The sequence below is a fragment of the Arvicanthis niloticus genome, chromosome 3 (assembly GCF_011762505.2).
Source record: "Arvicanthis niloticus isolate mArvNil1 chromosome 3, mArvNil1.pat.X, whole genome shotgun sequence".
Lineage (NCBI taxonomy): Eukaryota > Metazoa > Chordata > Mammalia > Rodentia > Muridae > Arvicanthis > Arvicanthis niloticus.
Window position 1 is genome coordinate 73,837,848 of NC_047660.1, and position 10,976 is coordinate 73,848,823.

The following is a 10,976-nucleotide window of genomic DNA, read 5'->3' on the forward strand; positions in this document are numbered from 1 at the left end:
CTGAGAGGAGTTACGCATGCGCCGTGTTCCCCTATGGCGTAGGACCTGGTCCGCTCCCCACTCGCCGCAGGGCGGGGTTTCGTGTTGTCCGAGCGGGTCCGGTGTGGACATGGCTGCTCGCTGCACCCAGGCGGTGCTGGCCGCCCTGGGGGTGCTCAGTGTCTGTTCGGCCAGCAGCTCCGGATCCGAGGCTTCGGGGGAGGCGGGTGGGGAGGCAGAGCTGGAGGAGCCGTGGGATGGCGCGGTTTTCCGGCCGCCCGCTGCCCTAGGCGCTGTGGGGATAGCGCGCGGGGCGGGGTCGCCACCGCCGGGAAACACGGAGACGTTGGACCTACCAGTGTTGCTGTGGTGGAGCCCAGGTCTGTTTCCGCACTTCCCAGGTGACTCGGAGCGGATAGAGTGTGCGCACGGCGCGTGCGTGGCGTCCCGGGATCGACAGGCGCGCGCCGACCCGCGGACGCGCGCATTGCTCTTTTACGGCACGGACTTCCGCGCGGCTGACGCGCCCCTGCCGCGCTTGGCGCACCAGAGTTGGGCGCTCCTGCACGAGGAGTCGCCGCTCAACAACTTCCTGCTGAGCCACGGCCCGGGCATCCGCCTCTTCAATCTCACGGCCACCTTCAGCCGCCACTCGGACTATCCCCTGTCGCTGCAATGGCTACCTGGGGCCGCCTATTTGCGCCAGCCTGCGCCTCCGCTCCGGGAGCGCGCCGAGTGGCGTCGCCGCGGGTACGCGCCGTTGCTCTACTTGCAGTCCCACTGCGACGTCCCTTCCGACCGGGACCGCTACGTACGCGAACTCATGCGCTACATCCCGGTGGGTGAGAGAACGGCTAGGCGGGGCGGGGGTGGGCCGGGCGAACGCTACACCCTGCTGACCGCCGTCCTCTGACCCGCTTAGGTGGATTCCTACGGCAAGTGCCTGCAGAACCGCGAGCCGCCCACGATGCGGTTACAGGACACAGCTACGGCCACCACCGAGGATCCAGAACTCATGGCCTTTTTGTCCCGCTATAAGTTCCACTTGGCCCTGGAAAATGCCATCTGCAATGATTACATGACAGAAAAATTGTGGCGCCCCATGCATCTGGGTGCTGTGCCTGTGTATCGTGGATCACCCTCTGTGAGGGACTGGATGCCCAATAATCATTCCATCATCCTAATTGATGACTTTGAGTCCCCTCAAAAGTTGGCAGAGTTTATTGACTTTCTGGACAAAAATGATGAAGAGTATATGAAATATCTCACATACAAGCAGCCTGGAGGCATCACCAACCAGTTTCTTCTGGATAACTTGGAGCGCAGGGAGTGGGGAGTGAATGATCCTATGTTGCCTAACTACCTCAATGGCTTTGAGTGTTTCGTCTGTGACCATGAACTGGCTCGGCTGGATGCCGAGAAAGCACATGCATCCTCTCCTGGGGACATTCCTGTCCCCGAGCCTCACATTGCCCAGTCGTCGCACATGAACTGTCCAGTGCCTGCCCCTGGCTTTGGGAAAGTCGAAGAGATTCCTGAGAATGACAGGTAAAGGGGTTGCTGGGATGCCCTGCAGCTGCCAAATCAAACTTCTTGCTTTTTTAGTATGTTGGAGACTGAAAAAGACAATATAGGCTCACTTTGCTTTAATATCAGTGATAGTTAGGGGGCTGGGTGTGGTGGATACACCTGCTATCTCAGCGGTGTGGGGAAGTTTAGAAAACCTGAGCACATAAAGTGGGACCAGGCTATAAATAGCCTGATTGCCAAGCTGAGGATCAGCACCTGAGCTGAGTACCTTTGATGGGGAGGTGGGCAACATAAAGATGAGTTTTGGCTGTGCTAAGATTAAGCCCAGGGCCTTCTGCATGCCAGGAGAATACTTTTCCACCTTGTTACATACTTCAGCCCAATAAGAGCATTTTGAAAGGATTTTCCTCGACTGCAGTAATCAACTAACCAGACAGACTAGTCTCTCACTTTGTAACCTGAGCTGACCTCAAACTTGGGTTGATCCTCCTGTCTCACCCTCCCAAGTGCTGAGATTACAGAGTGAGCCACTATATCCATGAAAAGCATCTGCATCTTTTTTGTGTGATGGGGTCAGAGCTTTGAGTATGATAAGCAAGCCCTCTACTATTAAGCTATACTCCCAGCCCTCCTTTTACTTTTATATGCCCTGACTAATTCACTCTAAATAGAACTGAAGGAATGCTTTCAATAAGTGTATAATTAATATTGGGGGTCAGTGTGGGTAAAGGGAAGTGAGTCGAAAGCAGGATATACCTGCATTGGGAAAGGTGTGCATGGGAAGTAGAGTGGAAATGTTGAAACCACCCACAGCAAGCCACCACAATTATTTGGAGGGGGATTACTAGAATAGCTCACAGAAAGTGACTTCAACAGTGGGTGGCAGCAGAGGCCTGATTACATATGCTGCTGGCACAATAGGGGCTTGATGGTGGAGTCTTTCACTAAGAATCTGTCAGTTTATGCTAAATATATGATTTAACAGAGAAAATTCAGAACAGTAGGGAAATAGCCAGAGATTGTAGTGCATACCTGTAATTCTAATGCCAAAAAGATCGAGGCTGGAGTATCAGGAATTCAAGGTCATAGTTTTGCCTTGTACCATGAGTTTAAGGCCAGCCTGAGCTATTATAGACCCTGTCCCACTAACAAAAGAAAATTCAGGTCATGCCTTTTCTACACACTAGATGTCACTGTACCTTCATTTAGATTTTCAAATAACTGAAAGTTAAAACCCCATCTGAAGGTTCCCTTGCTTTTCTCTAGAATGCTGTTTCCGTGCTCTGGACCCTTTGCACTTCCTCCACATTTGAGAGCTAGAGGCAAGTCTGTAGTGTCAGCTACTTTGCAGTACTATGATGTCTTTATGTTTATGACCTACTTCCTATCTCTTGGACTAGAATTAGTTTTACTCCATATCTTTTTTTCCTTCACAGCAGAGCCTTGTTCTTATCCAGAGGCCCAGTATCTGCTTAATTTTTTGTTTTCAAAACAGGGTTTCTCAGTGTTGCCTTGGCTGTCCTAGAACTCAGAGATCCCCCTGCCTCTGCCTCCTGGGTGATGAGATTAAAAGAGTGTGCTACCACCATGGCCTTGCTTATAATTTCTTTGGGACCATTTGAAGAAAGGCAGAGCCTGTTTAATACTGCTGTGACTCCCCAGTTGACCTCCTGCTCCTGTTTTGTCATTTCAGCTGGAAGGAAATGTGGCTACAAGATTATTGGCAAGGTCTCTATCAGGGGGAAGCTCTCACCGCCATGATCCACAACAATGAGACACAGCAGAGGAAATTTTGGGATTATGTACATGAGATCTTCATGAGAAGGAATAAAAATCTCTAACTGCTTTCATCCAAGAGCTGTTAGCTTGGAAGACTTAAGGAGACTGCTTTAAGCATCGACCTTTAGTGAATACTGTCTACTATGGATTGATGTTTTCACTGATTCTCCTGCCCTGTATTGGGGATTGGAACCTTGGGTTTTGATAATGCTAGGCAAGTACCCCCAGCCCTCCCTACCTAAATGGTATGGAGCCAGTATCTCAGCCTGTGGTAAGAGAGCTTCTCAAAGAGAAGCAGAAGCCAGAAACACCCATTTGATTCAAGTACACTTTTCATGTTTGTAGCCATTTCATCATTTTAAATATGGGCAGGATGGGTTCAGGCTATGAACTATAAAACTTCCGTTATTTAGTACCTTTAAATAGTGTCCATTCCTCATCAGCTGTTAATACTGGTTGGGAGGCAAAGCCATATGTGTGGATGTGTTATTCTGTTTTTCTGCTTTTTTCTCCCTTTTGAGATAGGTCTCACTACATGGCTCAAGCCAGCATCCAATTGTAGGCCAAACTGGAAAGATTGACAAATGAGAGATTTACATCATTCTTAATGCTTGGTTTTCTTTTCTTTTCTTTTTTTTTGGTTTTTCGAGACAGGGTTTCTCTGTGTAGTCCTGGCTGTCCTGGAACTCTGTAGACCAGGCTGTCCTCGAACTCAGAAATCCGCCTGCCTCTGCCTCCCAAGTGCTGGGATTAAAGGCGTGCGCCACCAACACCCGGCTCCATTCAATTCATTATTCAAATTTTCTCACATTCTTCCAGATACCTTAGTCACTGGTTTGGGGTTTTGTTGTTGTTGTTGTTGTTTTGTATTTAGGAAGGCAAGCATTCTATATATTGAGTTATAGCGCTACAACTCTAATACTGAGGGTTTCTTTGTATGAGGTTTTTGTTTGTTTGTTTTTACTTGTTTTTTTTTAAATAAAGCCAGCCCAAGGCCCAGTTCAAACAGTGAAGAAAGCAAGGGATTTAAGTCACCCTTAAGTGGCTAGCTAAATAAAAACTTTAGATTTGGGGTTGGAGAGATAGCTCCACTGTTAAGAGTACTGGCTACTCTTCTAGATGGCCCAAGTTTGATTCCCAACACCCACATAGCAGCTGACAACTGTCTGTAACTCCAGATCCAGGGGGTTAGATACCTCATCTTATCTCTATGGGTACTAGGCAAGAATGTGCTGTACAGACATACATATATTCAAGCAAAACTCCCATTGTATCCACAACAACCACACCTGGAAATCTGAAGATACAAACTGCCTACTGATGTAGGACACCAGGAGCTTTTTCTGGGGCAATAAGAAAGAATGCCTTGGCCCTTAAAGCAATGCTTATTGTATTGATGAATTATCACTTGAGAAGCCTCTTGGCTTATCAGTGTATCTGATTGTGAACTACAGATATCTGTGAATCCATGTCTATACAGATAGATACATATATGCATGGTAGATGCTTTAAGCAACCAGGCTTCATGGTTAATACTGTGACATCTAAAGATGTGACCAAAAAAAGCTTTAACATAGGTTGGAATTACATTGCTAACAATTTTGTTTTTCCTTATGTGTGTTGTTGGAGATGGACCCTAAGGCTCTGCACATGCTAAGCCTGCACTCTGCCTCTGCCTTATGTGCCCAGACCTTTATTTTGTTTAGTAAAAAATGTCTTCAGTAATAGCATGGAAATTGTTTAACCTATTTTGTTTTTTTGTTTTTTTGCAGAGAACAAGATGTTAAAAAAAAAAAAAAAAAAAAAAGAGTGGGTCCATGAGTGCTGGGCCAACTTGGGTTACAACAGCAAGACTGTCTCAAAAAAAAGTTAACATTTTACAGTATAGATGGGCATGGTTGTGCATGCTTTAGTTTCAGCATTCCAGCACTTTGGGAGGCAGAGGCAGGTGGATCGAGTGTTCCAGGCTAGCCTGAGCTCTATGTTGAGACCCCATCTCAATAAAGAAAGAAACATAAATAAATAAATATAGTATAAAACAAGCCAGAGGATTCTGATTCCCAATCAAGTCATCTATTTCAGTGCAGGTTTTGATTCCTATAGCAAAATAAGTATTATTCAAATAAAAGCTTATATCAGAACTCAGATGTGATGTGCAACAGGAAGGGTAAGTGACGGGTATGTGGGTGTAGGGTCCTGTCCATTCCACCAGCTCACATGAACACTCACTCCTCTAGTGCTTTTATGCAAAGTGAGCCAGCTGTTCATGAATGGTTATGGCTGGAGAATCAAGCTTGTTTTTTTGCTCAGTTCTTCCCAGGCTTTATCCTTTATCCCTATCATTATGTAAATAATCATTAAAAAAAAAAAAAAGGGCAAATCAGGTGCTACATTTCCACAGGGGAAAGAACTATGAATAACCACTTAGTACTATACCAATGAAAAAGCTTTACTTTCCATATGAAAAAAGCAACAAGATTTTTTTCCGGTTGAGGCTCAGCCACTATGTATACAGCGCCAATGTTTGCTATAGGTTATGGATACTAGTGGTAGAAGTTTCTAATAGGAGTCTTATTTACCGCCAGAGTGTGGGAGAGGATACAAGGCTGATGGCAAGTGTTACTATCTGTTTTATTATCTCAGGTTTCATTTTATATAATAAACTGCTTTTTACAGTGTCTTCTACCTAGTTATTGTATTACACTTGTTTGTGTACGTGTGGGGTAGCTTGTACTACCCTGTACATGTGTATGTCAGAGAGTCAGTTTTCTTTCTACCATGTGGTCACAGGGACTGAACTCGTATCAACAGACTTAGTGGCAGCACCTTTGTTCACCAATTGAGCCATTTTGCTGGCCTGTATTTGTTTATTTTGGGGGATTGAGGGTTATAAATTGGAGACTTGTAAAAAAAATAATGGTAAACACTTTTCCTTTTTTGTTTCATTATTTTATTTATTTTTGTTTGTTTCTTTAAGGCAGGGTCATGTTATGTGGCCCTGGCTTGCCTAGTACTCATTATATGTAACTTTAGCTGGTTTCAAACTCTTAATGTCTCCTGCCTCTGACATAACTATTTTTAGGCACTTGAGATTAGCAATGAACAAGATACACAAAGGCTCCTCTCATTTTAAATATTTTTTAAAGAGATATTTAGGGGCGGCTCAGCGGTTTAGAGCACTTACTGCTCGTCCAGAGGTCCTGAGTTCAATTCCCAGCAACCACATAGTGGCTCACAGCCATCTGTAATAGGCATCTGATATACCCTCTTCAGCTGTGTTTGAAGACCGCGACAGTGTACCCACATACATGAAATAAATAAATCGTTAAAAAAAAAAAAAGGTTAGTTCTCTTTTTAAAAAAAATATATTTAAAACTATTTTTCCGTGCTCGATTCGGCAGCATATATACTAAAATCGAGACTATAACAGAAAATATTATATAAATATAAAATATAAATAAAATATAAAATAGGACTATAACAGAGACTATTGGCATGGCCCCTGCACAAGGATGACGCTCAAATTTCGTGAAGTGTTGCATATTTTTGTAAAGTGAAAAAAAATTTAGCAAATGCAAATTAAAGTTTGGGAAAGAAAAAATTCCCTTGTGTGTGTGCGCACATGCAAGCTGGAGGTAGAAGCAATTATGACCCCTGCGAAGTGGATGCTGGAAACCAAATTGACTCCTCTGGAAGATCTAGAAACACTCTAAGCATGAAGCTACCATTCCAACCCGAGCTAAGATTCTGAAGGAGATGTTGGAATGGATAAGGTCACAAACAATAAAATTGTATGTGGTGGGGTCGGTGATGGTTGCCGGTTGGGTGTGGCCATAGAGGGAAAACCCTTCGCCAGAAAAACCAAGTCCACCATTTTGGGTTAAATTTAAAGCAAGCTTTATTAGATACTAAACACTGACCAAAAGAGGATCAGAACCAGTCCCCAAAATGTCTCTCCTGAGATTGGCCTTGAGCTACAGGACTCAGGAAAAGAGCCATTCATGTAGGTTATCAAGGGAGAATTCCAATCATTTGTGGTAAATAATTTGAACAAGAAAGTACCTATGCAAATACATCTTGCACTAAAGTAGACATGATATAAACTACAGGACTGCTGGATTCTGCTTCCATTAGCAGAAATGTCTTGGGAATTCATTTGCAAATCCCAAAGAATCCATAGCACATCATTTGACTCGGTTTTGTAAATAGTTAAACAAATCACAACTGAGGTCTTCCCCCCCCTCCCCCCCCCCCGAGCTGAGGACCGAACCCAGGGCCTTGCGCTTGCTAGGCAAGCGCTCTACCACTGAGCTAAATCCCCAACCCCATAATTGGAGGTGTTATAAAAAGAAATTATATAAATGTTGCAATGTTAAGTGTTGTGTATGTCATATATAAATGTTCCAAATGAGTAAACAGCATCTACCCAGCAGTCCATTTGTAAAAAGCAACCTTTTTTTTTTTTTTTTTTTTTTTTTTTTTTATTCGCTACAGGATTTCTCTGTGTAGCCCTGGCAGTCCTGTAAACCAGGCTGGCCTCGAACTTACAGGGATCCGCCTGCCTCTGCCTCCCCCAGTGCTGAGATTTAAAGAGTGCCACCACCTCCTGGCAAAAGGAATCATCATTCTCACAGATTTGTTAAAAGTCCTATCAACCCAATATCCTTAACTCCAGCCCCAGGGGATCCCACGCCTTCCCCTGGACCACGGTAGCAGCACTCACGTGGTACCCACCACACAGACTCACAAACAAGTGGCAGCCTCGGCCATGGAGTCCTGCCCAGTTCGGAGCACGCAAAGGGCGCGCGAAACGTAGAGCATCCTAACCTGGTGTCGGCTGCCGGCCTGACCGGGTTCAACTCGAGTGTCACAGTGAGGCCAAGACCCGGAAAATGCGCGCACAGCTGGCCGTGGGCCGCACCCCAAGCGCGTAGAGGTCAAGTGGGGTCACGCACGGCGTCGCGGAGCCTTCTGGGAACGCTGTGTAAAATGGCGGCGCCCAGTCTACGCGGCCGACTGGCGCGGTTTGCGAATCCGGGAAAACCTATTCTGAAACCCAACAAGCCTCTTATATTAGCTAACCGCGTCGGGAACCGACGCCGAGATAAGGGCGGTGAGCACTTGGAGCCAGGGCGGCTGGGTTATCTCGGGGGAGAGGTGTTAGGTCTGCCTGTGACTGATGGTCCCCCAGTTCTTCCCATCCAGAGGCAACCTGTATCACGGAGATGTCGATGATGATGGCTTGCTGGAAGCAGAATGAATTCCGCGACGAGGCGTGCAGGAAAGAGATCCAGGACTTCTTCGATTGTTCTTCCAGGGCTCAGGTGATGTCTGGCTCCTAGTGTGCCTTCTTGGGAAGAGAAAGGAAATACAAATAAATGGTTCACATGGCCTTGCGATAAAATTTTTTTGGGGATATTTTATCTATTTACATTTCAGATGTCATCCCCTTTCCCCATTTCCCCTCCCTAGAAATCCCCTATCCCATCCCCCGTCCTTTTTTTTTTTTTTTTTGCTTTTATACCATTTTAATTACATGCAAATATTAAGGTTAGTTTTAGTTTGAGGAACTCTGCAATGCAAATAGTCAAGGAACAAGCAAGACAGTTAACACAAATAGTCAAAGATCAAGCAGGGGGGTTGGGGATTTAGCTCAGTGGTAGAGCGCAAGCGCAAGGCCCTGGGTTCGGTCCTCAGCTCTGAAAAAAAAAAAAAAAAAAAAAGACAAAATAACAAAGATCAAGCAGGTCTTGTGCTAAATTAGGTAAAGAGTCACTCATTCATCTGGAACTGGCTCACCCTCACCAGAGTGAGAAAAGCTAAGTTTTGATGAAGGTTGATCGTCACTAATTTGCTAGCTAGAATATAGTTTCAGATGGTAGCAATCATTTGTATATCCCAAGTCCCTTTAAATCACCTTTTTGTTTCTTTGGGTTGTTTGTTTACTTGTTGTGTGCGTGTGCGTGTGTGTGTGTGTGTGTGTGTGTGTGTGTGTGTTTGTGCATGTTTGTGCATGCATGTGTGTAAATGCTTGCATGCTTTCCTGTTTGAAAATGCAGGGACACATCTGTAGGCACCAGTGCTGTGTGGTGGCCTGAGGTAAATGTCTGGAATTTTCCTCCATTCCTCTTCCATTTTATTACTCTCTTGGAGTATAGAATATTATAAAAATTATGGGTCTAGGTCAGAATAAGCTGAAGAACTGTTACTATTTCTCTTTTTCTGTTTTGTTTTCAGGAAGCTGGGAAGATGAGATCAATCCAGGAGAGACTGGGACAGTCTGAGAGTTTACCTCCCCAGAAAATGACCAAATTGTTACAGAGATTTCCGAACAAATCTCATCTCAGCTGAAAATGGAGAAACATTTTCAATGAACTCTCATTTCTGACAGCTATATAAAAGCATGTTAGGAATGTTTGCATTTGCATTCCCGTACGTTTTTGAAGGGTAAAATGAGGCAAGACACTTAATTTTGCTCTTCTGGATGAATTATGTTCTGGATGCTGTCTTGAAATAAAACCCTCTAAAAAGAAATTGGTCATTCTAATTAGCTACTCCTCCTTACACCCCAACCCCATCCTGAAGATGAACATCTTGGCCTTTCCCTTCATTGGGCAAGCACCCAACCACTGAGCTAACCCTTAGCACTTCCTTTCTTGAACTCTATAATCTCCCCTAGACCCTGGAGTTCTTTACTTCCTAGTATGCTCTTCATTTCTTTTCTTCTTCTTCTTTTTTTTTTTCTTTTTCTTTTTGGTGTTTTGTTTTGGGTTTTTTTTTTTGTTTTTGTTTTTTTTTTTTTTTTTTTTTGAGAGAGAGAGACATAGAGAAATAGATACTACTTTAGATCAGGCTGGCCTCAAACTCCAAGTTAAACCTGCCCTCTTTCTCCAGAGTCCTGCGATTAAAGGCATGTGTCACTACCTCCCAGTCCAAATATGCTTTGAGTCTGGCTATCTTTTGTTGCTTTCCAAATGCTCTTCATCTTTTAGTCCTTTGGCTTTTACATACATAGTGGCAGTGAAGTCTCTGTATGCACAGCTTCTTTATCATAAGCTGTATTCAGTGAGTGAAATAGTCTGCCGAAGTGCTCACTGAAGCATGTGCTTACACTGGACCCAGAAATTCTGTAGATACATTTTGTTTGGTTTGTACAATTAATATATTTTAGGGCCTGGAGAGATGGTTTAACATTTAAGAGCGCTTGCTACTTTTGCAGAGGACTGGCATTGGGTTCCACAGCAACCATGCTAGGTGCCTTACAACTTCCTGTAACTAGCACCTGGGGATCTGATAGCCTTTTCTGAGGCCTTCAAGTGTACTTAGAAACAGATATATACAATAAAAAAAATTGTTGGATATGGTGGTTCTGACAGGTTGTATATGCTCGGCCCAGGGAGTGGCACTATTAGGAGGTGTGGCCTTGTTGGAGTAAGTGTGTCACTGTGGGAGTGGGCTCAGGTCCCTCATTCTAGCTGCCTGGAAGTCAGTCTTCCACTAGCAGCCTTCAGATGAAGATGTAGAACTCTCAGCTCTTCCTGTACCAAGCCTGCCTGGATGCTGCCATGTTCCTGCCTTGATGATAATGGACTAAACCTCTAAACCTGTAAACCAGCCCCAATTAAATGTTGTTCTTGGTCATTGGTGTCTCTTTCACAGCAATAAAACCCTAACTAAACCAGTGGTAC

The 10,976-nt window shown here is 44.6% G+C and overlaps 2 protein-coding genes and 1 non-coding gene across 3 annotated transcripts; all 3 read left to right on the forward strand.

Moving 5' to 3' along the window:
* The first annotated feature begins 1 nt into the window (after nt 1).
* On the forward strand, nt 2-5,016 carry Pofut4 (protein O-fucosyltransferase 4). The gene is made up of 3 exons (XM_034497917.2): nt 2-817; nt 902-1,527; nt 3,203-5,016. Exons 1-3 carry the CDS (start codon nt 17-19, stop codon nt 3,348-3,350), a joined length of 1,575 nt encoding a protein of 524 aa, XP_034353808.1. The 5' UTR covers nt 2-16; the 3' UTR covers nt 3,351-5,016.
* Nucleotides 5,017-6,732: 1,716 nt separating this feature from the next.
* Nucleotides 6,733-6,836, forward strand: LOC117706494 (U6 spliceosomal RNA). The gene has a single exon (XR_004606576.1). It is a non-coding gene; the product is annotated as a U6 spliceosomal RNA (small nuclear RNA).
* Nucleotides 6,837-8,236: 1,400 nt separating this feature from the next.
* On the forward strand, nt 8,237-9,822 carry Chchd1 (coiled-coil-helix-coiled-coil-helix domain containing 1). Its single transcript, XM_034498246.2, has 3 exons — nt 8,237-8,401; nt 8,494-8,612; nt 9,526-9,822. Exons 1-3 carry the CDS (start codon nt 8,278-8,280, stop codon nt 9,637-9,639), a joined length of 357 nt encoding a protein of 118 aa, XP_034354137.1. The 5' UTR covers nt 8,237-8,277; the 3' UTR covers nt 9,640-9,822.
* Nucleotides 9,823-10,976: the final 1,154 nt, after the last annotated feature.

Excerpts from the sequence above, each read along its gene's own strand:
- Chchd1 (XM_034498246.2), top strand. The coding sequence starts at position 8,278 with ATGGCGGCGCCCAGTCTACGCGGCCGACTGGCGCGGTTTGCGAATCCG. Across the intron at positions 8,402-8,493 it reads CCGACGCCGAGATAAGGGCG|AGGCAACCTGTATCACGGAG; the intron begins GTGAGCACTTGG and ends CTTCCCATCCAG. Across the intron at positions 8,613-9,525 it reads ATTGTTCTTCCAGGGCTCAG|GAAGCTGGGAAGATGAGATC; the intron begins GTGATGTCTGGC and ends TTTTGTTTTCAG.
- Pofut4 (XM_034497917.2), top strand. The coding sequence starts at position 17 with ATGCGCCGTGTTCCCCTATGGCGTAGGACCTGGTCCGCTCCCCACTCG. Across the intron at positions 818-901 it reads AACTCATGCGCTACATCCCG|GTGGATTCCTACGGCAAGTG; the intron begins GTGGGTGAGAGA and ends TGACCCGCTTAG. Across the intron at positions 1,528-3,202 it reads GAGATTCCTGAGAATGACAG|CTGGAAGGAAATGTGGCTAC; the intron begins GTAAAGGGGTTG and ends TTGTCATTTCAG.